General features: G+C 54.5%; 2 protein-coding genes and 1 pseudogene across 8 annotated transcripts in view; 1 reads left to right on the top strand and 2 right to left on the bottom strand.

Annotated features, from left to right (window-relative positions):
- The first annotated feature begins 34 nt into the window (after positions 1 to 34).
- PLA2G4B (phospholipase A2 group IVB) lies at positions 35 to 26066 on the top strand. 7 transcript variants are annotated; one of them, XM_071214128.1, is made up of 27 exons: positions 79 to 177; positions 8458 to 8549; positions 8748 to 8901; positions 8977 to 9230; positions 9545 to 9601; positions 10098 to 10193; positions 10438 to 10514; positions 10730 to 10889; positions 13927 to 13999; positions 14319 to 14455; positions 14542 to 14673; positions 15073 to 15113; positions 15295 to 15337; positions 15537 to 15591; positions 15911 to 16041; positions 16302 to 16385; positions 16614 to 16651; positions 20185 to 20320; positions 21257 to 21393; positions 21712 to 21934; positions 22082 to 22199; positions 22509 to 22646; positions 22830 to 22934; positions 23128 to 23307; positions 23669 to 23835; positions 24448 to 24634; positions 24723 to 26066. In XM_071214128.1, exons 6-27 carry the CDS (start codon positions 10113 to 10115, stop codon positions 24968 to 24970), a joined length of 2691 nt encoding a protein of 896 aa, XP_071070229.1. In that variant the 5' UTR covers positions 79 to 177; positions 8458 to 8549; positions 8748 to 8901; positions 8977 to 9230; positions 9545 to 9601; positions 10098 to 10112; the 3' UTR covers positions 24971 to 26066. The 7 variants fall into 7 exon arrangements, with proteins under 7 accessions (XP_058149970.1, XP_071070229.1, XP_071070228.1 ...); XM_071214127.1 differs by having other exon boundaries at positions 80 to 177; positions 8458 to 8545; XM_071214132.1 differs by lacking the exon at positions 22509 to 22646 and having other exon boundaries at positions 80 to 177; positions 8458 to 8545.
- LOC139438185 (serine/threonine-protein kinase pim-1-like) lies at positions 5925 to 7111 on the bottom strand (annotated as a pseudogene).
- The window catches only part of SPTBN5 (spectrin beta, non-erythrocytic 5), a 44968-nt gene continuing 44519 nt past the window's right edge, over positions 25766 to 26214 (bottom strand). Inside the window, exon 66 of the mRNA XM_058293980.1 lies at positions 25766 to 26014. The gene's annotated coding sequence lies outside the window, so the exon portion shown is untranslated. The remainder of the gene's footprint in view (positions 26015 to 26214) is intronic.

Genomic DNA, 26214 nt, shown 5'->3' on the forward strand with positions numbered 1-26214 from the left:
AGGCTGCTGCTCCCTAATTGGATCCTACGCGTGCCTCAAAGGTCGAAGAATCGCGGCGGGGGCGGGGCCGGAAGTCCGGGGGCGGGGTCTCGGGCGGCGGCGGAGGCAGAGTCATGGCAGAGGCGGCGTTGGACGCCGTGCGGAGGCAGTTAAGAGAATTCCCAGCTTCCGCCAGAGGTGAGTTGCGTCGCTCAGAAGTGTTGGCGTCCTCATAAGGGCCGCGGAGCAACCTTAGGGTGTGGGAGGGCCTTGGCCATCCTGGAAACCAAATCCCGGAGTTGGGTGTTCCTTGGTCCTTCTAGGACCACTGACACCAGGGCGCATCTGCCTCTTCCTGTTCCCTACGAGCTCATAACCTCGTGCACAAGACTAGTTAACGGTCTCGCTCGCCATTTTCCTGTGGCAACCCATGAGCGGCACACCGTCGTGGCCTCCTGAGGTACTTTTATTCCCAAGGCCGGGTCCTGTCTTGACCCTCGTGCTGGCCTGTGTTTTCCACAGTCAACACCGCATTGAATAAAATCCGGGCAGTCCGTTGTTGCCCTTCCCGACCTTTCCTATCAGGAAGTTTTAATATCAAACATATTAAGAGGTCGAATTCTCCCTTTTTGAACTTATACTGGAAGGAAAGTTTCCTTTATTCAGAACAGACTTCTGTGAGCAGTGCTGTGTGTGTAACAGCTGTGGCAGAATTGTTAGCTGTGCAAGTGATCCCCGCCTCCCCCGTTTTTTTAATCTTTTTTTTCTTCCTTTCTGTTTTTTTCTATTTTTAAATGGGGTCTTTTTTTTTTAAAGGATTTATTTTATTTCTACCCTGCCCCCCCCCCAATTGGTCTGCTCTCTTATGTGCATTTGCTGTGTATTCTTCTGTGTCCACTTGCATTCTCAGTGGCACCAGGAATCTGTCTCTTTTTGTTGCATCATGTTGCTGGGTCAGCTCTCCATGTGCTCAGTGCCACTCCTGGGCATGCTGTGCTTTTTTTCCACGCGGGGCAGCTCTCCTCGTAGGGCACACTCCTTGTGCATGGGGCTCTCCTATGCAGGGGACACCCTGCGTGGCATGGCACTCCTTGCGCGGCACGGCACTCCTTGCGCACATCAGCACTGCGGGTGGGCCAGCTCACCACAAGAGTCAGGAGGCCCTGGGTTTGAACCCTGAACCTCCTATATGGTAGGTGGGCACTTTATCATTCAAACCACATTTGCTTATCTAAATGGGGTCTTAATCACTGAATACCAATATAAGAACAAACTATTTAAAAAGAACTAGTATACATTATGAATAAATTTTTTCCCTCTCATCTCAGGTCCCCATTTTGCATCCTTACAGGAATGTTCTGTTTATATCTATGCACATACATGATTGCGTATCCCCCATTTTTATACAAATTGTAGCATACTAAACACACTCTTCTGAACTATGTCTCTTGGTCATTCCATATAATCCATATCCATATCTATCTGTTTCCCACCTGTGTACCAGACTGTAATTTATTTAATCATCCTCTTATTGGTAGGCATTTAGGTTATTCCAAATCTATTGTTTTCAATACTATTTATTTAACAAATACTAAGCACCTCTGTGTGTCAGGGTCTGCCCACTGTTAGTGATATGTCACTGAACAGAACAAATCTCTGCCCTTGTGGATTTTAAATTCTAAGTGAGAAAACAGAATTAACCACAGGCACACTTAAATGAATAAATTATGCAGTAGGTTAGAAGATAATATGTACTGTAGGAAAAAAAAAAGTAAAGCAGAATGAGGGGACTCCGGATGTGGCGGTAAGGGAGTGACTGCCAGTTTAAGTAAGGTGGTCGGGTAGACCTTATTGAGAAGGTGACATCTGAGCACAGGCTTGGAGGGAAGGGAGTGAGCCGTGCTGATGTCCAAGGAAAGAATGTTCTGGGTACAGGTCATGGCCTGGGCACATGTCCTAAGGTGTGCCTGGAGAGTTCAAGGAACAATGGAGAATAGTGGAGAAGCTAGTGTGGCTGGATTGTCTTTGTGCACGTTTGAGTATTTTGTTGGTAAATTCCTAGCAGAGGACTTGTTGGGTCAAAGGAATTGGATCTCTTTTGAAATTCTCTTACTTTGAAACCCAGGAGAGAAAGGTGGCCATTCTCAAAAGGAAACCTATTAAATAGGGAAAAAAAGAAAAATAAACCAAAAGCAGAAAATGCAAATGAGGCAGACTAATTTAGGGAATGAGAAAACCAGTCTAAACCCTGGCCAAAAAACATGGCCGGGAAACACAGGGCCATGGAATCCTGCCTGGAAAACCCCTGAAGGAAAGATCCCACCAGAAGACTGCTGGAAGAACCCTGTGAGAATCTGGCCATGAGAATGCCAGTTGAAATGAAATTTTACTGGGGTCAAGGGAGAACCCCTTATATCCTTCAGAGGCCTCATTGGGCCCCCTCGGGGACTGAGGGGAGTTAACCAATCAAAGTAGCTGGGGCCTCTCCCCCTCAACATTAGCAAGTAGAGGAATAAGTAATGATTTTTTTAAATTTAATTTTTAAAGTTAATAGATCACAAGGAATGTTACATTAAAAAAACATAAAAAAACAAAAAAACAGAAGAGGTTCCCATATAACCCACTCCCACCCCCCACCACATCAGTTTTGTAAATTGTATTTTTTTGAAGATATATATATCACAAAAAGAATGTTACATTAAAAAATATAAGAGGTTCCTATATACTCCCCACCCCACTCCTCCCATACCAACAACCTCCCTCATCATTGTGGCACACTCATTGCACTCGGTGAACACGTTTTGGGGCACTGCTGCACTACACAGACAATAGTTTACCCTGCAGTTTGTACTGTCCCCCAGTACATTCAGTGGGTTATGGCAGGATATACAAAGTCCAGCATCTGACCCTGCAATATCATTAAGGACAACTCAAAATCCCAAAAATTACATCTCTTCTACCCTTTCCCTGCCCTCAGCAACCACTGTGGCCACTTTCTCCACCTCGATGCTAAAATTTTTTCTGTTACTCATCAAAATAGTTTTATAGTAGAGTATCAGTAAGTTCACTCTAGTCCCTATTTTATTCCTCCATTCTGTGGACCCTGGGATGGTGATGTCCTCTCCACCTCTAGAATAAGACGGGGCTTAGATTCCACATGGATGATGGATGCAATTCCTCTGCTTACAGTTGTAGGCACTCTTGATTTCCTGGTTTGGTGGTTGACCATCTTCACCTCCCTTTTAGCTGACCTGGGTAAAACCAATGAGCCAGAGAGTAGGAGTCGCCACTCTGCTGAGGCTCAGGGCCCAGGTGGCACATGGGCAGTCCAGAGATTCAAGTCTCCTGAGTATCGACCATCCCTAGCGCCAGCCACACATTCAGTAAAAGTGACAGAAGAGGCATGTGTAGAAAAGTCACGTCTGAGTCCAGCTCCGTCACACTCAGGAGCACAAATTCCAAAGTAGGGCCCTCTGACATGGGTACAGAGCCCCAAATCCATCTGCCATGACTATATACCCTGTGGATCTCCACAGCCCTCAGGGGAACCAGTACCTAGGGTTGCATCCACCCTGACCCCTTCTGGGGTCCTGCTGAGGTGTACTTAAGCACGACCCCTCTAATCTGAGCCAACCCTTTTTTTCAAGGTCTCTTTCTAGTTGCTTCTCTATTTAGTGATTGGTAGTAATCCCTTGGCACCAGGTAGGCTCATCTCCAGGAGTCATGTCCCATGCTGGGGGGAAGGTAATGCATTTACATACTGAGTTTGACTTAGAGAGTGGCTACATTTCAGCAGCATGGAGGGTCTCAGGAGTTAACTCTTAGGCACCCTACAGCTCTAGGTCTAGTTCATATTTCAGGCACACAGGCTCCTACGCATAGTCATCAATATCAAGGGCTCATTATTGGACCATCCTTCCATGTTGATCTTTGCCATTGCACTGGGAATAATGGTTTTAAAAGTAACCACACAAGCAAAATGTCTCTCCTGCTTGGAGCAGCCTGCACCTACACCTGGAGATATGTAATCTGTTATTTTCTTGCATTTCTGTTCTCTTCTCCCATTTTTCTAATAAACTACTTGCCTAACTAATCTGGCATGTTCCTAAATTCTTTTATGTAACGTAGCCAAGAACCTAGAGGAATCTGGCCACACAAAGGGTATAAAACTGGATTTTATTTTAAGAATCCTGATGAGAATAAGATTTACTGAGCCCCAGATCACCTTCTCCTAAGGTGTGACTGCTCTAATGGGCTGGCATGACAGGGAAGGCCCTTTGCCACTTTCTTCACTCCATGCTCCCATGTCTACTTAGTAGCTTCCATCTTGCCTCTCTAGCCAGTGAAGCTAGCACATGTGTCAGCTCTCTCCATTTCACTTTCCTGAGGTCCACCAGGGTCTTCCCACTCAGTTCTGAGTTCTTATCTAAAGACCTATTCACTTTCCAACCCATTGCAAAGATGCTGGCCTCCCTTCCCTGGCATAGAGACATGGCGGTGCAGGCTGGAGCATGACTTCAGAGGTGCAGGCAAGTGCAGAGGCCACAGAGAGCAGGAGACAGAGACCCCTGAGGCTAGACCTGGAGGATGAAGATAACAAAGCCAAAGGGAAGGGCATTCCACCCTGCTGTGAGCATGAGGAACAAATCTGGTGCTTCCGGAAAAGGCAGAAGGAAATCAGACAGGAAAAGTAGGTAGGACCTGATTATGGCGCACTTTGCATGCATACCAAGGCAGACTTTATTCTGTGAGTCTAGTGGTAAGCCATCAAAAGATTTTTTGCTAGGGGTGTGACAAGAGGAGTTTGCATTTTAGAAAGATGACTGGGACTGAGGTGATAAGTGCTTTGAGAGGGAGGGGAACTGGTTTCGGAAACCAGTTCTATGCAGCAATCAGCCAGGTAGGAGGTGTTGAAAACTTTGATGCATTCTTTGTCATTGCCTAAGACAAGAAGTTTTTATTCAAAGATGCCATTCAAAGTATAGAAAAAATAAGATTTCTTTCATTCCCCTGAGTATTTCACTTATAAAACCAGCTGGCTACATGCTGCTCAAAATAGCCCCAGAGAGGATCTGGAAGGCATACCACGCAGAACTGCTCTTCATAAATCTATACACAAGTCAGCGATGCCCTTCCCCCATCACCCAGGGAACCCAGACCCACTTGGATAAATGGGCGGGGCAGTCAGGGAGCTGCAGCCGCTGTCCTGCCTGAGTCCCATCACCCCAAACACAGAGCAAGCTTACAGCCCTCCCCAAGATGTCCCCAAGTTAGAGGAGGAGAGGAGGAAAGAAAACTAGGGCAGCAGCTGTGGAAGCTTGGAGTAGGAAGGGAACCAAATAAATAAATACATAACTTTGACTTCCAGGTTAGAATGCATATCTTCAAAAATAAATAAATAAATAAAATACCTTAAAGGCAAAATTAAGAAAAATCAAATCAACTATGATCATGTCAACTTTACATACATTTACAGCTTTTCTGTTGATTTGAATTGTTGTGCATTTGTGTGTGAGGTCTTGGCTTTGAAACAGTTAAGTGAAAACCAAAAAGGAGGACCGGTTCATTCCTTTGAGTTCTACTAAAGGGGGCAGCAAAAGGGCAGGTGGCTCATCGTTTGGCCTTGTAGCCTTTTCCCATGGCACCTTTCATATAAAGAATGGGGGGAGGGAGGGGGGGAGAAAAAGAGGGAACCAAACCCAGGCAGATTTTTGGAGAAGCAGCAGCTAAAAGAGGCAAGTTCAAGTACTTCTTCCCCCACAGCTGGAGTCCCTAGAGAAGGCACTCAGAAGAGTCGGAAGAGGTGACAGGGACTTAAAGTGGTTCTTAGTCCTGGCTCATCCCAATCTGTTTCCCCCTACCTGACCCATTGGGGTACTGAGCAGAACTCACAATTAAGGGAGCAGCTCCGCGGCAGGGTCCAGGCCCACCCCCCGGATTTTACATCAGTCCAGCAATGCTGGGCACCTATGAGACGGAGAGGGAATACTGGGAGCTGAGGCCTGGGGTGCCTGGGGTGGAGTCTCTTACCCCCACCTCATCCCACCCCAGACCCCACCTCCCCGGTAGCCTCCAGGGGCCTGGGGTCTGGAATGAGTTGTAAATGTTCCTGTATCAAGCGCTGTCCTGCCCCACGATTGTACCAGTGGTACTTGGGAAGCTGGAGATGGAAGCCTCCCCACCCTCAAGCATCTGACTGACAGGGAGAGCACGACCTGCTGGAAAAGTTTCCATTTGCTGGACTGTGGTGACAGGCTATGGAAATGGATCTCAGCAGTTTCTTGGGGCAGGAGGACTGGATTTCTTCAAAGGACGGTCTTGGGGCCAAGCACCATCTAATGAGATGCTGACACTCTGAAGAGACTCCCTGCCTGAAGAACACTTGTCCCCCATGATCTCATCGTGGAGGAGGAATATCTCCACAGACCATAACGTACAGCAGGATCCCCAGGGATCAGGCAGCCACCGGCCTGCATGGTAGCAATGGGAGTGGATCCCCTCTGGAGGACTGTACACTCAGGTCCCATCGAAATCCGTGTAGACGGTGTCCTTGAGCAGCATCCCTGGCCTGAAGTTGATGAGCTTGAGCGTACCACAGTTGGGGTTGATGGGGACGTTCTGTCCTTGGTGTCATGGTGGAGTACCCCACAGTTGCAGCAGTGCCGCAAGGCCTCCAGCACCCGTCAGAAACAGCTGCGGGCCAACTTCTGCAGGGCTGCCCTTTCCGTGATGAAGTTGGCGAGGTCTTGCACTGGCTCGGGCCTCTCCAGGACCAGGATGAAACCATCAGGCCTCTCAAACGAGTCCAGGAGCCTAATGAAGCCAGGGAAGCCCGAGCTCACCTTCAGCAGGACCACTTCACGGGCACTCGGGTGCCCCTGCGCAGTTCTCCGCAGTCGGAAATTCCGTCCTTCTCCACGTGCTTGATAGCCACCAGCAAGTTGTCAGGGACATGAATGCCTGAGCAGACAGAGCCGAAATTGCTGCTGCCCAGTAGTGGGCCCACCCGGCACAGCGACTCCAGGGGTTCCTGTTTGCCGGGCCCTGGCTTGGTGGTATATAGGTCGTTGCAGGGCGTGGCACGCAAGTGGGCAAGCAAGTTAATTTTGGACAAGAGCATCCCAACCTCCAGGGTGTCGTCATAGGGACAGTGCCTGAGCTTGCAGTGGGAGGAGCTGGGGCTGGGGTTGTGCGGGTGGCTCTGCCTACTTATGGGGCAACGGCTATGGCTGCACCTGGTGAGGAAGGCCCAGAGGAAGGCGAGTCAGAGGATGACTGGGCGCGGTGCCAGGGCTGGCGGCAGGCGGGGTCAGGCTGCGCAGAAGGTGGCTTGTGATTGTGCAGCAAGGCGCTCTGCATTGGAGGACAGTGGTCTTGAAGCTGCTGCTGGTGCTGCTGGTCCCGCCAACCCTGCTGCCAATTCCTGTCAGCCCCCCTCTGCCCCACTCGTTCTTTAAGTATTTACTGAACACCTACTACATGCTAGGTCCTGTGCTAGGTCCTGAGGACACATCAGCGAACAAGACAAGCATACAAGGGAGACAGACCCATAAACCATTTAAATAAGTAAAATATATAGGGTGTGAGGTGGTAATCAATGCTAGGAGAAAAGGGGTATAGGGATTGCTGGGGGAGTTTGTAATTTAAAGAGTAGCCAGGGAAGGACGCCTCACCGAGGTGACACCAAGTGAGGACCCAAAGGAGGTAGCTTGAGGGTAGAGGGCAAAGGAAGGGTGTAGAATCGACAGGACTTTGAGATAACCACTAGGATGACAGGGGTAAGGGGGAAAGAAGAGGCAAACAGAGATTTCTATTAAGGGTGATACAGGGCCGCTGCTGACATTGGCACAGTCATTTCGCGTCGTGCTCTGTCTCCCCAGTTAGGTGGTAAGCTTCTGGAAGATGGCTGCGTCATTCTTTGATACCCCCACGATGGCCACGCCAAATGCCGAGCACATCCCAGGAGCTCTGTACATTTTTGCTGGTGGAGGGTGCTTTCCAGAGCCACATCCCACCCAGGCCTCAGTCTTGCAACCTTGGCTAGATGCTGGGAGACTGGCCACTCCAGGGGGAGAAGTTCACTGTGCATGGGCCAGGCCGGCCCCACAGAGGATTTGGGTTAGGGACTGACAACCCCTGGCCCCGTGGACTCTTATGGGCCAATCAGGTGTTTGTGTGCTTCATGCTTTCTTCTTCTTCTTACTCTTTTTTTTTTTCTTAAGTATTATTTTATTTACTTATTCTCCCCCCCGCCCCCACCCCTTGTTGTTTGCGCTGGCTCTCTGCTCTCTGTGTCCATTTGCTGCATGCTCTCTGTCTTGCTCGTCTTCTCTTTAGGAGGCCCTGGGACCAAAACTGGGACCTCCCATATGGGAGGGAGGCGCTCAATTGCTTGAGCCACCTCAGCTTCCTGCTTTGTTGTGTCTCCTATTGTCTTCCCTCTTTGTGTCTCCTTGTTGCATCATCTTGTTGCATCAGCTTGCTGTGCCTGCCTGTCGCACCAGCTCACTGTCCTGCTCATCTTCTCCAGGAGGCACCAGGGACCGAACCCAGGACCTCCCATGTGGTAGGTGGGTGCTCAATCATTTGAGCCACATCCACTTCCCCTTCCTCTTACTCTTCTATTCCTGGTTGCCCTGGGTTCCTGGGTCCCCAGTGGGCATTGCCCCGTGACACAGTGCGGCCCGCCCAGGGAGGGCCTCTCTCATACAGGCAGTGGGGCTGGGACTGGGTCCTGCTGGCTTCAGCCCCTCCCTCCCCTGTCTCAGAGCTCAGCGTGCCTCCTGCTGTGCCCTACCTGGATGAGCCCCCCATTCCACTCCACTTCTACCGGAACTGGGTCTGCCCCAACAGGCCCTGCATCATCCGCAATGCCCTGCAGCACTGGCCGGCCCTCCAGAAGTGGTCCCTTCCCTACCTCAGGTGGGAGCTGACCTGGCTGGGCAGGGAGGGCGTGCTTTATGGCTTCTGGGCATGGGCTGATTGTCCTTCATCCAGGGCCACAGTGGGCTCTGTGGAGGTGAGCGTGGCTGTGACCCCAGATGGCTATGCTGATGCTGTTCGGGGGGACCGCTTCGTGATGCCCGCCGAGCGCCGCCTGCCCCTGAGCTGCGTGCTGGATGTGCTGGAGGGCCGGGCCCAGCACCCGGGAGTCCTCTACGTGCAGAAGCAGTGCTCCAACCTGCCCACCGAGCTGCCGCAGCTGCTGCCTGATCTGGAGCCTCATGTGCCCTGGGCCTCTGAGGCACTGGGTAAGTGGAGGCAGGGGCGGGTCCCTGGCCAGGGGCAGGGCAGGGGTCAGCCCTGGCTGCTTCTCTCTCTCGGAGATGATTAGCTCATGCTTCTGGCTCCAGAGCGTCAGGTGCTGCCACTTTGACATAGTAATAGAGGAACCTCTGGGGGTGCTGCCCGTCCTTCAGTTCCGGGGGAGGGAGGGCCTCTTCCCCATGTCCTCTCAACCTCTGCCTCCTTACCGTGGCATCGCTTCACTCCCTGCCCAGTTTTTTGCCCCAGCTTCATTGTAGGCCCCCCTCTCCTAACTTGCCCTCTTCCCTCTGGTCCACAGGAAAGATGCCTGATGCTGTGAACTTCTGGCTGGGGGAGGCGGCTGCAGTGACATCTTGTAAGTGTCAGGAAAACACAAGGATGGGAGGGAGAGGGGGAAGGAGGGAAGATGAGGCCAAGAGTGAAAGGCTGGGCCAGGACGGAAGCTGGGCTGACTGTTCTCTGCCATTTCTTCTGGCATTTTGGTACCACAGAGGGTCTCCACGCACAGTTGAGGTGGGGGTGGTTTTGGAGGTGGAGTGCACGGTTTCTTCCAGGTGCCTGGAAGTTCTCGGAAGGCCAGCCAGGTCGGGGGGTGATCTTAGGTGTGCCCTGCTTACTCACATCGACCTCTTGCTGGAGACGAGCCCAAGGCCTGGGGAGCATCATGTCCTTGTAGGCAGGGGCCTCAAACGGCTGCCTGACTCCTTGGCAGCACCGCGAGCCTGCTTTCCCTCTCAACGTGCTCTCCTCAGGCCACAAGCTGTCTTTGCATGCAAGGCCCCGAGCGGCTGGCCTGGCCCCCTGTGCCCTGCCCCTCCTAACACTGCCTGCTGCGCCTTCTGTGTTGGCAGTGCATAAGGACCACTATGAGAACCTCTACTGTGTTGTCTCAGGAGAGAAACACTTCCTGTTACATCCGCCCAGCGACCGGCCCTTCATCCCTTATGGTAGGGGACGTGGCCTGCAGGAGCTGGGGAGCAGGTGGCCCAGGGTGGGGGGAGGGCAGCGAGAGCCCTGGGCAGGCGGGTGCCCCAGGCCTGAGGTGGGCCCAGCGTCTCCACTGCACAAGGATCCGGGCCTCTTGCCCCTGCAGCTCTGGGAACAAGCGGGAGTGGCTGGGGTGGAGGCCCGGGGCTGGCAGGCACCACCAGGCTGTTTGAGGGGCCCACACCCTTTCGCGTCTGGCTTCAGAGCTGTACACACCAGCGACCTACCAGCTCACTGAGGAGGGCGCCTTCAAGGTGGTGGATGAAGAGGCCATGGAGAAGGTGACTGCCTTGTTGCTGGGCCCCAGGGAGGGGGAGGACCTGGTAGCTCAGTGATGGGGTTCTGGGCTCTCAGGGCCGGGCACGAAAGATCTGGGTTAGGTGGCACCTTGCTAAGTCTGGGGCTTTCCGAGGCTGAGCCTGTAGGGTTTGCCTTTTGGAAAAGACAGAGCCAGAGGGCCTGGGGGCCTGTTCCGTGGCATCCGCTGTGTCCCCAGGTGCCCTGGATCCCGCTGGACCCCTTGGCACCAGATCTGGCCCGGTACCCCAGTTACAGTCAGGCCCAGGCCCTTCGCTGCACGGTGCGGGCTGGCGAGATGCTCTACCTGCCGGCCCTGTGGTTCCACCACGTCCAGCAGTCCCATGGCTGCATTGCCGGTGAGGAGGGGGCAGCCCTGCCAAGGACCAGCAGGGCATCTGGGGCAGGTGGGGCGGGAGGCTCTAGGTTAGATGAGGGGCCTTGTGCTCATGTCCCTGTTCTCCCCACAGTGAATTTCTGGTACGACATGGAGTATGACCTCAAGTACAGTTACTTCCAGCTGCTTGACTCCCTCACTAAGGCCTCAGGCCTCGTCTAAGGAGCCCTGATGAACATTGCCAGGGGCCATTCTGGAAAGAGATCAAGCCCCTCCAGGGCCGTGTCAATTCTAGAGACCCCAGAGTTTGAGCCCATGCAACCTGCTGGGCCGGAGAATCTTGGGATGAGGTGAGGAGGACCAGGAAGTGCCAGGCAGGTGTGGTTGAGGGTTCCCAGGAAGTTGCCCCATAGGTGAGGCAGCAGCCTGTCCTGGAGGAGGACTGGGGCTTCCAGTCCAGCACTGCCTCCTACCAGCCCAGTGACCTTGGGCAAGTTGCTGCATCTCAGTGCACGGTGTCCTCATCTGGAGAGCGGGGATGATAATGGGTCCTTCCTCCCAGCGCCATCGTGAGGGCTAGAGATCTATAAGGTGCCCAACTGGGCTGGGACAGAGGAAGTGTTCAATAAATGGTAGCTATGGCTCAGGTGTTGTGCGTTTGCCTTCCATGGTCTGGTGAGGGGCTGAAGGTTTGGGTAGAAATTTCAGGGTGGCCCCTTGACGACCCTGTGGTTCCCTCCATCCGTGACAGTCACATCACCTTTCCTGGTCAAGCAGGCAGGCTTTGGTCTCTGTTGTAACTCTCTGGCCAGGACTGACTGGCTCCTCACTTTGCCCTGGCCTTGTTTGTTTTCCTTCTCTGCTCCGTGGCAGCCAGAGGTCTGGTGCTGTGGGGGTAACCCCCTATTTTTCTGAGAGTGGGTAGGGGAGGCACTGAAACCCCTGTGCAGGAGTTGGTCTCCACACTGGAACTTTCCCCCTTGCCCTGGAAAGTGGGCCCTGAACACAAAAAAGTCCCCCTGGACACAAAAAAGTCCCCCTGGGCAGAAGAGCTCAGACTGGATCCCCATCTTGTGCCCTGACCACTGCCCTGGCCCAAGGCTGGCAAATAGTCCCCTCTACACCTGGAGGAGACAGCTCCTACCCCTCCCGAGGGCACCTGCCCAGCGCCGTGCCCAGCTCCCACTGGAGGCGGCCCGTCACAGGGCTTTGAAGGGCTGCTTTAGAGCAGCCACGCCCCTGCACCTGGTGAGGGGCCCCAGGGTGCTCCTCTCTGCCTGGCCCAGCACCGCGGTCAGGACTGGCAATTCCTGTCCCACTGGCACCAGGTTGCAAAAGACCCTGTGGATGGGGGACTTGGCCCTTCTGTCTGCTGCTGCCCTGGGAGCCCACTCCTGCTTTCAGACCTCAGTGTCCCCTCGAGAGATCAGGGCTGGGAGAGTGGGTCTTCCAGGAAACTGGCCAGCGAGAGTGTCGAGCCCCTACATAATGGTGTCAGTGGCTCTGCTACAGGTTTAAGATGCCTCATTTCCTGGGCACGTGGCTGGTCCAAGAGTGGGTGTGAGGCTTGGGTGGGGCGGAAGAGACAGATGGGAGGGACCGAGGAGGAGCTCTGGGCTAGCTGGGACTGCCCTGGCTCTAGGTTAAAAATCTGACAGTCCTGGGTCCTGCGGCTACTGCCCCATCCTTCCCTGCTCCGAGGACTCGGCCTCATGGCTCTGGTAAGGCCCGGCAGGGCACACTGGGCCCACTCTGCTCTCAGATCCCACCTGGGGCCCTGGTTAATGCAGGCCAGGCAGGTGTTTCCCAGGAGGGGCTGAGACTGTCTTCTTGAGGTGTGGAGAAGGCCTTTGCCAGGGCAGGGAGAGCAGCCAGGAGGAGGCGGGTCCTGGGGCTGGGGATCGCCCCGAGCCCTTTCTGCTCCTAGGCGCTGGGCTAGGCGCTGAGCCCCGGGGAGCTCAGAGGCTGCCAGCTGCCCTCCTGGGGCCCCAGAGGCAAGCGGCCCTTCCACTGCTCCCTCTGACTCACTTGTTCGGCGTGTGGGAGCCCTGGGCTGACACCGATGGGTGAGCTTTCTCAGCTCCTGGCGGTGAGTTCCCTGGGCTCCATCTCTCAGAGGCCTTCCTGAGCCAGGACTGAAGGCCAGAGGAAAGGCCAGAGGGCACAGGCTGCCCTGCCCTGGCACACCTGGCAGGGCTGACATACTCAGAACAGGGGAGTGAGTCTGGATGCAGCCTTTAGCCTGACCTCGCAGAACTGGCAAGAGCTAGGACTTGATAACCTGCGGCTGGTCTGAGCTGGTAACTTTGGTTCCAACCCTAGCAGAAGCCTAGTTCCAGAGTTGTGGCCTGACCAGGATAGAGAGTACGGGACCCAAGGCCAGGCTGGGCCCTGCGTGTCTCTTCCTCTCACAAGACCTGGCTCACAGCTGTTTAGCAAGGCTGTGAAAGGTGTGGGATGGGAAAAGAGTACTGGGAGAGCAGGTGAGTGTGGTGGTTGAGACAACTGCAGACCTAGCCACTGGGTTCCAGTCCTGCCTCTGGACCCTTTACTGGTCTGTGCCTCAGTTTCCTCCTAGGGTTGATCATGATATATAGTCCCCGTGCATAGGATTTTTGTGATAATTAGATGAGTTAATATATGTAAAGCCCTTGGAACAGAATGGGGCACAGTGTAATAGAAGGATTGGCTTTTCTTACTATGGAGATACCATATATCCTCCTTGAGATTCTATGGCTATGTGGGCCTTTTGGGTCCGGATTAGGCCTTGAAGGGTTGCCCCAGCCTCCTTTTTTTAAGGAAGTACTGAGGATTGAACCCAGGACCTTGTACATGGGAAGTAGGTGCTCAACCACTGAGCTACATCTGCTCCCCAATGAGAGTTGGTTTTTTCGTTTATTTGTTTTAGGAGGTACTGGGATTGAACCAGGGACCTTGTAATACGGGAAGCAGGCGCTCAACTATTTGAGCTACATCTGCTCCCCCACAGCCTCCTTTTTGGCCCCTGTCGCCTTTGGCCCCATCACCCTACAGTGGGCCTTACCCCTTCCCCTCTGCAGGCAAAGGTGCCTGGGACCTCTCTGCTCACCATTCGCATCCTGCGGGCCCATGACCTGCCCTCCAGGGACCTAGGTGAGTGTGCTCCCCGCCCCCCCCGCCCTGGCCCTGTGTCTGGGTCAAGGGTGGGAGCTGCATTCCCAGTGGGGGCAGGGGCAGTGGGAGGAGGGGGGAGGGGGCTGGGCTGGCAGAGGGGTCATGGCAGGAGGGTGCTGAGGGGAGGTGCCAGGTGGAGGGGGTCTCTGACTGTTCCTTCTGCCGCCCAACCCACCCCCATTCCACATGGGTCTCTCGATTTCCCAGGGCTCCTGTGGTGGAAGGAAGTGGACTTGGGGAGGCTGGGGTGAGGAGGGGTCTTGGCCCTCACTTGGGCAGCTGCCTGTCCTTCCCTCAGTGACGCCCCCTGACTGCTACGTGACTCTGTGGCTGCCCTCGGCCTCCAGCTGTAGGCTGCAGACACGCACGGTCAAGAACAGCAGAAGCCCCGTCTGGAATCAGACCTTTCACTTCCGAATCCACAGCCAGCTCAAGGTGGGCCCCCTGGCCCTGCTCCAGCCTGCTCACCTTCCTTCTGCACCTCTCCTTCCTACGGTCCTCTCACTCTGTTCTCATCGCAGAATGTGGTGGAACTGAAAGTCTTTGACCAGGACCTGTTGACCAAAGACGACCCCGTGTTGTCTGTGCTGTTTGACGCAGGGGCCCTGCAGGCCGGGGAGTTCCGGCGGGAGAGCTTCTCGCTGAGCCCTCAGGCAAGGCTGCACTGGGGGCGGCTGGGGGCACCAGGGCCTGCGGGGATTCGACGTCTCGCAACCTGAATCCGGGGAAAGAAAGCTGCTTTGAGGGATAGCTGAGTAAATGCCCCCCCTTCTCCAGCAAGTGGTCCAGGCTTCCCTGGCATCCAGGGGCCTCGGTAGCAGGAGCTGCCGTCTGCCCAGGAGCAGTTCCTTCTCTGTCCTTGGCCCCTGAGCCAGGGGGCAGCTTTCTCGGAGCAGGGCAGCCTGGAATGGACGGGGCCCTTCCCCCACTCCTCTTGGCGCCTCAGCACCACCAGCTGGCGTCTGGGTTGACGTCTACACGTGTGCACATAAACACAGGCGCACACACACACACACTCTATCTGACCCTTTCTAACTTGTCTCTTTTACCAGAGTAAGGAGCGACTGGAAGTTGAGTTTCGGCTGCAGAGTCTGTGAGTCAGGGGCCACGGGGGAAATTCCCAGATGGGAGTGCTTCCTTTTGGGACTCATAGAGCCCAGGGTGTCAGAGCTGGCACCTTTCCCTGGGAGACAGCCTGGGTGGGGAGGAGCGCCCAGACCTCCTGGGGGGTGAGAAGCTGGACTGCTGTTCAGGGTCACGGTGGTTCTTTCCAGGACAGACAGTGCTGAGCAGCTCGTCAGCAATGGCATCCTGGTGGTGAGTCTAGAACTGGGCCTGGGTTGGGTAGAACCGAGTGAGCGGGACCCTGGGATTTCAGTTCCTCAAGAGGATTCAATCTCAAGCAAAGTCCAGTAACTTGGGGTCAGGGCAAAGAATTGCTGAGGGGCAGGGGCCAAGGTTCGGGGAGGGTGGGGGTCTTGGATAGAATCAGAGTTGGTGTCTCTCGATGGACCAGGCCCGGGAGCTCTCCTGCCTGCATGTACGGCTGAGTGAGGTGGGAGACCAGAAGGGTGAGTCCCCGATTCCCTGGGACAGCCCCAGCCCTCAGCTCTTGTCTGAGCTGTCCACCTAGGAGGGGGTCTGTGTTACCTGCTGAAGGCAGGAGTAGGGGTGGGGTGGGGTGAACCCATCCTGGGGCTCTCCAGGACCTGAGCTTTTCCCTTGAGTCTTCTCCCAGGGGCTGTGGTGGGAACACTATTTCCAGCCTCTGCCGGGCAGATCTCCATTTCAGCAGGGGAGGGGGTGCCCTCCAGGCCCCTCAGACGAGATGGGGACCTCTGAGGGCAACGATCCCATTCCTAGCCCCTCTGCTTGGGCTCCTGTCTCCAGGGTCAGAGGGCAGAGTTCAGCTTGTGGTTCCTGGGTCCTGGGAAGGTCCGCAGGAGGCCTCTGTGGGCTCTGGTTCCTTCCACTTCCACTGCCCAGCCTGCTGGGAGCAAGAGCTGAAGATTTGTCTACAGGTAGTGCCTCATTCCCGAGAGGTGGGCCCCTGAGCCTTCCACCCCGCCTTCCCTTAGCATCCCCTCCTGACCGTCCACCGCTGCCCTCTGAGCCCCACTTCCTGCCCTTCTCCCTGGCGGAGGCCAGGCACACTCGGTGGAGTGTGTGGGGGCCACGCTGACTTCTCCGTGCTCCTTTCTTATTCCCTGGGGATTGGTTGGGTCCCTGCTAGGAGTGGACGGGTAGCGATTCTGAGGTCTGCTTCCACGTCCCCCTGCAGGGTGCCCCCCAAGAGCAACTGACGGTGCCACTCAGGGCCCTGCCCTCTGGCCAGGTGGTGAGGCTGGTCTTCCCTACATCCCAGGTACTGGTCGCCCCGAAGTCACCGGATGCCTGGGTGGGCCCTGAGATGACCGGCCGCCTCTGGCTGAGCACCTCTGCTGTCGGGCTCCAGCCTGGCCCCTGTGGACCTGGGGTTGGGGACCTAAGGGAGCATGGGGACTCCACGGGGCTGCGACCAGGGTCAGGGTGAGAGAAATGGGGTTGGGCCAAAGGAGGCCGCCTTCGTGATGGGAGCATTCGTGGTTTGCAGGAGCCCCTGATGAAGGTGGAGCTGAGGAAAGAAGACGGGTGAGTGGCTGGGCAGGGGCCTGGGGCGGGCGTCGCGGGAGGCGGCCAGGAGGGGCAGAGGATGCCGGGCCGGGTGGCCTGGAGGAGCGGCACTGTGTGCTGCTGTTCCCCTCTGAAGGTGCGCAAGGTTTGCTCACGGGACAGAACCCCAAGTCCTGGGAGGGAGTCAGCGCGTCGGGGTGCTCTCCTTCACCCTCACGTGTGTGTCTGCCCTTGACAGACAGGTGGGGAAGAGAGTTAGGTGATTCCTGGAAACATTAAACTTAGAATTACCATCTGACCCATAGTCCTGCTCAGCGTGTACCCCACAGGCTGGAAAGCTGGGGCTGGAACAGACTCTTGTACGCCAGTATTCATAGCAGCATTATTCGTAATTGCCAAAAGGGGGACTCGGCCTAAGTTTCCATTGACAGGTGAATGAATAAACCAGACATGGGCTTTGTACACAACTCAGCTGAAGAAAGGGATGAGGCTCTGATCCGTGAAATAGCCATTCACAAAAGGCCAAGTATTGAATGATTTCACTTACATCAGGTATCTAGAATAGTCATTAGGACAGAAAGTGGAATAGAGGTTACCAGGGGCAGGGGGGAGAGGGAGGTGGGACATATTCCTTAATGGATGCAGGGTTTCTGCTAGAGATGATGAAAAATATCTGCAAATAATGGTACAGTTACACAACATTGTAAATATACTTACTGTCACTGAAATAACCTCTTAAAAATGTTTACAATGGTAAGTTTTTGAAAAATCAATTTTATTGAAACATATTCATAAACCATACAATCCATCCATACTCAACAATTTGGTATACATTTGGTATAATCACAGAGTTGTGAATTCATCAATGTGAAAGCGTTTTCATTGCTCCAAAAATAATAAAAAGCAAACAACAAAACTCTTCCCCTAGGTAATCACCTTTCAATCTCTCTCCTTCTCCCTGCCATATATAACTTCTAATCTATTTCCATCTCTCTTTTTTTTTTAAAAGATTTATTTATTAACTTATTTCTCTTCCCTTCCCTTCTCTTCTCTGTCCATTTCTGTTCTTGTCAGCGGCACAGGAATCTGTGTTTCTTTTTGTTGCGTCATCTTGTTGTGTCAGCTCTCTGTGTGTGCAGTACCATTCCTGGGCAGCCTGCACTTTCTTTCCCACTGGGCAGCTCTCCTTGTGGGGTGCACTCCTTGCACGTGGGCCTCCCCTACGCGGGGACACCCTGCGTGGCAGGGCACTCCTTGCGTGCATTAGCACTGCGCATGGGTCAGCTCCACATGAGTCAAGAAGGCCCGGGGTTTGAACTGCGGACCTTCCATGTGGTAGACGGACGCCCTAACCAAGTCTGCTTCCCTTCCATCTCTCTTACTTGAATTTGTATTTTCTATAGACAAACAATTTGTAGTATACCATTTGTCTAGTTTCTTTCCTTTAGCATATTTCCTTTTTTCCCCACCCTTCCTATACACTACTGCTGTTGTTAACATCTTGTAACATTAACATATATTTGTTCTGTTACTTTTATATACGCACTATTAACTCTACTCAGTTTTCACATGAGAGTTTGCTATGCTGTATAGTCCTATGTTTCATTTTTTAGCTTTCTGTCTAGTGATATACAGGACTTTAGATTTTCCCTTCCAACCACTATCATAACCGTATATTAGTGCTGCTAATTACAAACACTATCATGTGCTTTCACCAGTTCTGTTCGTTTCCAAAATTTTGCGAACAACATTTTTACCAATTCTGTATACATTAAACCTCAGTTTTCCATTCTTTAACCTCATTCTATTTTCTGGTGACCTATATTCTAGTTATTAACTCCATGAGTTTACTCATTATATTTAGTTCATAACAATGAAATCATGTAATAGTTGTCCTTTTGTGTCTGGCTTGCTTCACTCAAAATAATGTCCTCCAGGTTCATCCTGTTGTCATAAGCTTCATGACTTCATTTCTTCTTACAGCTGAATAATATTCCACCGTGTGTATACACCACTGTTTGTTTATCCATTCGTCAGTTGATGGACACCTGGGTTGTCTCCATCCTTTGGCAATTGTGAACAATGCCGCTATGAACATTGGTGTGCAGATGTCTGTTGGTGTCACTGCTCTCAGATCTCCTGGAATATACCTAGTAGTGGTATTGCCAGGTCACATGGCAGACCTATATTTAACTTCCTTTGGAATTGCCAAATAGTCCTCCACAGTTGGCTCTACCATTCTCCATTCCCACCAACGGTGAATAAGCGTTCCTATCGCTCCACATCCTCTTCAACACTTGGAGTTTTCTGTCTTTTCAATAGTGGCCATTCTGGTAGGCTTGTCAAAAATCGGTTGATCCACAGAGGTGGGAGTCTATTTCTGAACTCTCAAGTCTATCACATTGATCAGGTGTCTGTCTTTGTGTCAATACCATGCTGTTTTGACCACTATAGCTTTGTAATATGTTTCAAGTTCAGTGAATTGAGTCTTCTGCTCTTCTCTTCTAGTATTTTTTGGCTATTTGGGGCCCCTTTCCCTTACAAGTAAATTTGGTAATTGGCTTTTCCAATCCCCTTGAGTAGGCTGATGACATTTTGATAGGGATTGCATTGAATCTGTTAATCAGTTTGGGTAGGATTGACATTTTCATGAGATTTAGTTTTCCAATGCATGAACATGGAATGTCTTTCCATTTGTTTAGGTCTTCTTTGATTTCTTTTAGCATTGTTTTGTAATTTTCTGAGTACATCTCTGGTTAAATTAATTTCTAGATATTTGTGTCTTTTTACTATTGTAAATGGAATTTTTTTTCTTAATTGCCTCCTCAGATTATTCATTACTAGTGTATAGAAACATAACTGATTTTTGCATGTTAATCTTGTATCCTGCCACTTGGCTGGACTTGTTTATTAGCTCTAGTAGCTTAGTCATAGATATTTTGGAATTTTCTAAATATAGGATCATGTCATCTATGAATAGTGAGCATTTTACTTCCTCTTTTCTAATGGTAAATTTTACGATATATGTATTTTACCACAAAACACACACAAAAAAAACAACAAATCAGGTGGGAAGGTGAGGAGTGTATGTTGGTTTGAGGCTCTGAGAGAAAAAAACAAGAGAAGGGAACCTGTGACCTTTGGGTGGAAGCTGTTGTGAGTGGACTGAATAGCCTTCGTGAAGTAGGAGGAGTCGCCCACCCTGGCCGTCCCCGTGTCTGGGAGAGTAGCTTCTGGTGGGAGGCCCAGCTTTAAAGAAACCCTGTGGGTGAGGAAGAGAAGCTGAGAGCTGGGGGGGGGGGGGGCCTGCCCCGGGGGCTGGTATGCACTGGGGACCCGGAGCGGCCTTCTCATCCCGGCAATTCCCTGTCCTGCGGGTCTTGTATCCCCCAGGGTGTCCGCATGTCGTCTGGGGCATTAAACTTCAGTCGTAGGACACAGGAGTGGGAGAGGGTTGAACAGAGGAGAGAGGCGCTGGCTTGGGCTCTGCGGGGAGGGAGGGCAGAGCACGCGTCCCTCTCTGAAGGGGCTGGTGCCCCCTTCCCACCCAGACCGAGCGAACCGGCCGTGCGGCTGGGCTGCGGGCCCTGCCCCGAGGAGCGGGCCTTCCTGAGCAGGAGGAAGCAGGTGGTGGCCACGGCCCTGCGGCACGTCCTGCAGCTAGAGCAAGACCTGCAGGAGGATGAGGTTTGGGGGCTGGGCTGCCTTGGGAGGGGGTCTTGGGGTTTGCTTGGGCCCAGAGCCCAGGGCTGGCAGCTGGAACTGGCTGTGCCCTGATCATTCTATAGCCAGACCAAGCTGGGGCCAGGCAGGGCTGTATCTGCCTCTTGTCTGCCTGCGGCGCTCCGCTTCCTCTCACTTGGTGTCGTGGAGGGCTTATTGCGCGCAGAGCATTGCCTGCGGCTGCTGGAGCGGGCAGAACTCCCCCTGGGGCAGCTAGCCTTTGTTTCTTAGTCCTGCTGGTCCAGACCTTAGACTGGGGTGGGCCTGGCCTCTCAGTGGGACCTCAGCTGAGGGACATCAGCTAGCCTGGGGCATCCCAGGGGGCTCAGATCAGCCTTGCAAAAGGGGAGGGGATGGCTGTGTGGGCCCTGGGGTTTCCAGAAAATGATTAACAAACTTCTCAGGGGCTGAAGGTGAGGAGATGCCTGGAACTTATCTGGTTCTTTCTTCCTGGAGTTCTCTCTTTATTTTTTGTCTTTTTTTTTTTTTTTAAAGATACATAGATCACAAAAAACGTTGCATTAAAAAATATAAGAGGTTCCCATATACCCCATCCCCACTCCTCCCATATCAACAACCTCTTTCATCATTGTGGCACATTCATTGCATTTGGTGAATACATTTTAGAGCACTGCTGCACTGCGTGGATTATAGTTTACATTGTAATTTATACTCTCCCCCAGTCCATTCAGTGGGTAATGGCAGAATATGTAATGTCCTGCATCTGTCCCTGCAGTATCATTTAAGAAAGTTCTTAAAACCAGAGGAGACTGACCCTCCTCAGCAGGCCTGATTCAGAGCAGGCCCCAAGGCCCAGGATCTGACCTCGATGACCCTGGCTGTGGTGTGAGCTGAACAGCCTCTTGCTGCAGTCTCTTCCTGTGGCCTGGCCTCTTCTAGATTCCAGTGGTGGCTGTAATGGCCACTGGCGGTGGGATCCGGGCAATGACGTCCCTGCACGGGCAGCTGGCTGGCCTGAGGGAGCTGGGCCTCTTGGACTGCATCTCCTACATCACAGGGGCCTCGGGCTCCACCTGGTGAGCGGGCCGGTGGAGTGCAGAAGCCTGCGGGTGGCCAGTTAGGTGGTGGGAGGAGGCTCTGCGGGGTCAAGCTCTCTCTGCCCCATGGGCCTTTCTGACCAAATTGGAAGGGCTGAGAGAAAGCACGAGCCAGGGAGAAATGTGCTCAGGGGACCCTTGGGGGCTCGCTGTCTCTGGTTGAGATTGGCTGTGGCCCTCGCAGGACTTCTTGGGAAAGTGCCTGTCAGGCTGTTGTCCTAGAACGGAAAGCCTGGGGCCCGCGAGGTCTGTGTTGGAGTCTCTGTGTGACAGCCTCCTGGCTTTGGCTTTGCCCAGGGCCTTGGCCAACCTGTATGAGGACCCAGACTGGTCTCAGAAGGACCTGGAGGGGCCCACCGAGTTGTTGAAGACCCAAGTGACCAAGAGCAAGCTGGGCGTGCTGGCCCCCAGCCAGCTGAGGAGGTACCGGCAGGAGCTGGCCGAGCGAGCCCACCAGGGCCACCCGGCCTGCTTCACCAACCTGTGGGCCCTCATCAACGAGGCGCTGCTGCATGATGGGGTATGGGGGGGTGCAGTGCGGGCGGGGGGACGGCCAAAGCCACAGCAAAGTCTGGATGGGGAGCAGCACTGGGCAGCAGGGTGTGGAAAAGGCCCCGGGCACCAGGGCATCCTGGGCTTAGCTTCAAATCATCTCTGTCCCCCCCAGCCCCATGACCACAAACTCTCAGATCAGCGGGCGGCCCTGAGCCGTGGCCAGAACCCTCTGCCCATCTACTGTGCCCTCAACACCAAGGGGCAGAACCTGACCACCTTTGAATTTGGGGGTGAGTAGCTGGGAGCCGAGACCTGGGCTCTCGGTGAGTGGGGGCGGGTAGGAGGTGGTGTTTTACATACTGCGCCTTTGGGGAGGAGGTGGCTTTTTACACCCACTTCTACACTTCTGGGCCAGATCCCATGATTTTCAGAGGTTGTCACCTGACTGGGGTCACTTAGACCTTTGGGGTAGAGACTAGGGCCTCAGTCCCAGCAGCAGGGCCTGAGCCTCTTTCTCATCGGGCGCCCTGAAGGGAAGCCCCTGCTGGGTGTGTGGGTGCCTGAGGGGCCCCAAGGCTGAGGGTGTGGCCTTCTCACAGAGTGGTGCGAGTTCTCCCCCTACGAGGTCGGCTTCCCCAAGTACGGGGCCTTCATCCCCTCGGAGCTCTTTGGCTCTGAATTCTTCATGGGGCGGCTGATGAAGCGGCTCCCTGAGTCCCGCATCTGCTTCCTGGAAGGTGAGGGGGACCTGGAAGGCTGGAGAAGCTGGGGTATAGAGGGGAGAATGGGCCTGGGGGAGACGGCAGGGCCCCAACTTACCCAGCTCAGTCGCGGAGATGCTTCCTGCTCCAGGACAGGCATGGGGAAGGGACAGGACGTGATGGGGTGTGCGCATCTCTTCCCCCGGTGCTCGCTCTCAGGTATCTGGAGCAACCTGTACACAGCCAACCTCCAGGACAGCTTATACTGGGCCTCGGAGCCCAGCCAGTTCTGGGACCACTGGGCTCGGAATCGGGCCAGCCTGGGTAGGTACTTGAGCTCCTTCGTGAGGAGCAAAGGGGCAGCCAATTGGGTGTGTTTGGGGGATGGTGGGGGGTTACGCTCAGGCCTTTGGGGTCTCAGTTCTTCTCCCCTCCAGGGTCATTGGCCATAGGTTGGGGTAAAGGTCCCAGGGTCCCTTTCCTGAAGGATGTCTCCCCACTTCCTGCAACTGTACAGACAAAGAGCAGGTCCCACTTCTGAAGATAGAAGAGCCATCCACAGCAGCTGGCAGGATAGCTGAGTTTTTCACTGACCTTCTGACATGGCGCCCACTTGCCCAGGCAACCCACAATTTCTTGCGTGGCCTCCATTTCCACAAAGACTATTTCTGGCATCCTCACTTCTCTACCTGGAAAGGTATCTACTTTCCTCCCCCCGGGCCAGCTCCCCATAGTCTTTCTGTGACCTGAGCCTTGGGTCTTTGGTCCAGGCACCCCCACCCATCCCTGCCCTTGGCACAGACCCTCTGAGCTCGGCCCCATGGGCTGGTTGCAGAGGGTGCTCCTTTCCCCACACCTCTCCCCTCTCCCCGAGTTGGAGATAGACAGTCTACCTGCAGGGCTGCAGCCGGAGGAGGTGCTGCTTCAGCAGGAGGGAGCAGGGGCCAGAGGGCGCTTCTCCCCTGCCGCCAGCAGCAATGAATGGCCCTCGGACCAGAAAAGTCTGTGCCCTCAGCACCGATGACGGCTGTTTTTCCCCCCACCCCAAACCTTTCCAGCCACCAAACTGGACGGCCTTCCCAATGAGCTGACGCCTGCAGAACCCCACCTTTGCCTGCTGGATGTTGGCTACTTTATCAACACCAGCTGCCCGCCCCTCCTGTGGCCGACACGGGATGTGGACCTCATCCTGTCACTGGACTACAACCTCAACGGAGCTTTTCAAGTGGGTTCAAGTGGGACCAGGGGTTTGGGGCAGGCGTGGGAAGTGGTGGGTGACCCCAGGTGTGGCCTGACATCCTGGTTCCTGCCCCTGGGGAGTTCTTCCCTGGAGTCCAGCATCCGGTCCTGCTTCAGGTTGCCACTCAGTGATTCCCTTAGGAGCTGTGACAGTGACACGAAGCAAATAAGACACTGGGCTTCAGTAATTCACCACTAGGGGCACTTACTCTCCAGGAAGCTGGGGTGATAGGGAAGCTGTCTTTTATATGTCTTTTGTATTTGGCTGCCCTTTGCTGCACCTGCACCCGGTGTGGGCCCTGTGGGGCCCCCTTGCGTTAAGGTTGTGTTGATTAGTGAGAGGTGGTTGCCACCCACTTTCAGAACCAGAGGGTTATTAGCAGCCCAGCTCAGCTGAGCCGCAGGGGAGCTGCAACAGGGCTGTCAGATTTACAGGCTCTGCTTGACTTTACTGGGTCCCAATCCCAGCCTTCCGTTAGACACTCAGGCACTGAGCCCCGTGTGCCCCTGACAACTCCCCACGTCACTCGGCCCAGGCGCTGTGGGCACTGGGAGCCCGTGGGCCGTCCCTCTGACGCGCTTCTGCCGCCCCCTGCAGCAGCTGCAGCTCTTGGGCTGGTTCTGCCAGGAGCAGGGGATCCCGTTCCCGGCCATCTCGCCCAGCCCTGAGGAGCAGCTCCAGCCCGGCGAGTGCCGCTTGTTCACGGACCCCGGCTGCCCTGAGGCGCCTGCCGTGCTGCACTTCCCGCTGGTCAACGACTCTTTCCGGGAGCACTCGGCCCCTGGTGAGGCCCCTGCCGTCCCTCCTCACCTCCCCATCGCCCTCCGCTCTGCCCCTCCTCATGAAGCCCACCCCTGTGCACTCTCCCCCAGGGGTGCGGCGCACACCCGAGGAGGTGGCAGCCGGGGAGGTGAACCTATCCCCCTCCGACTCCCCCTACCACTACACGAAGGTGACCTACAGCCCTGAGGATGCTGACAAGCTGCTCTGCCTGACGCGCTACAACATCTGCAACAACCGGGAGCGGCTGCTGGAGGCGCTGCGGGGGGCCGTGCAGCAGAGAAGGCGGCGCAGGCTGCGCGGGCCCGAGCGAGCGCCAGCAGCCGGGAGCCTGGCCTAGCCCCAGCGCGGGCTCTTCCAGGCTCGCCCGGGTCTGCCAGGCTGCACCCAGCACCGCTGGGTCTGGAGCCTGTGGGGCTTGGCTGGTCCAGGCGTGAGGCCTCCCCCTGGGCGTGCCCACCTCCCGGCACTCAGTCCAGGCTGAGCACCTCCAGCAGCCCGCAGTGGGTGCCGCTGGGCCCTGGCTCCCTCCTGGGGCAGAGGTTCTGTGGCAGCCACGGAAGGGGGTGGGGGTGGGGGTGTGGGTGTGGCTAGAGCAGTGTTGACCATAGCTGTGTGAGCGTTCGAAGCTGTGACCTGCATTTATCCTCCCTTGAGTAGTTGTATGAAGTGGAATAGATCACTTCATACATTCCAGAGACTCATGCAAACGTGGAGCATTCTCTGTGCTGAGAGAGGCATGCCATTTCAGGCTCTTGGTTACACCTTTAAAAAACGAAATGGCAGAATGTCTCCCGGGCCCCTTAGAGAGCTAGCTAGTCAGCATGGTGGCCCAACGAGCAGAGCATTTGGTCCCGTGCATTCTGCCCTGTGCTCAGTGCCAGCCTTTCCCATCAGGGAGGATGACTGTCAGAGGTGGCAGTTTGGCCTGCAGGCCTCTGTTGCTGTAACCCGGCCCCTTTCGCCAGCAAGGACAGCCAACACCCTTGTCCACTTCCCCCAGGCAGGGTCCCCAGGGGGAGGTCAAAGCCTAAGTCACGGGGCTGCTTCCAGCCAGACCTGGGGCCACATGAGCCAGAGAAGGAGCCAGCGCTTTTTAAATCTCCTGGCTGCTAAAGCAAATACCATAGATTGGTTGGTTTAAACGATGGCAGTTTATTGGCTCACGGTTTTGAGGCTGGGAGAAGTCCAAAATCAAGGTGAGAGGAGGTGCTGCTTTCTCCCAGAAGACGGTGGGGTGCTGGGGGCAGGGTGCTGGGGCTGGCTGCTGCCATCCTTGTCCTGGCTTTTCTGTCACATGGCAACGCACATGGCAGTCGCTGCTGGCTTCTCTGGGTTCCACTGACTTCGGCGCCTTCCTGTTACTTTTTTCCTCCCTTTCACTCTGTGTACAAAGGCCTCCAGTAATCCAGATTAAAATGCAACAATTCATTGGAGCCACCCCTCAACTGCTCTGATCTTATTTACAGTGGGTCCACACCCACAGGGCTGGGTTAAGTTTAGGAACATGCTCCAAAGCACCACAAGTACCAGCGGTGGCGTGTCAGCTCACAAGAGGGAGCTGGTCTTCCAGCAGCTGGTTCT

Source organism: Dasypus novemcinctus, chromosome 3, assembly GCF_030445035.2.
Source record: "Dasypus novemcinctus isolate mDasNov1 chromosome 3, mDasNov1.1.hap2, whole genome shotgun sequence".
In the NCBI taxonomy this organism is placed as follows: domain Eukaryota; kingdom Metazoa; phylum Chordata; class Mammalia; order Cingulata; family Dasypodidae; genus Dasypus; species Dasypus novemcinctus.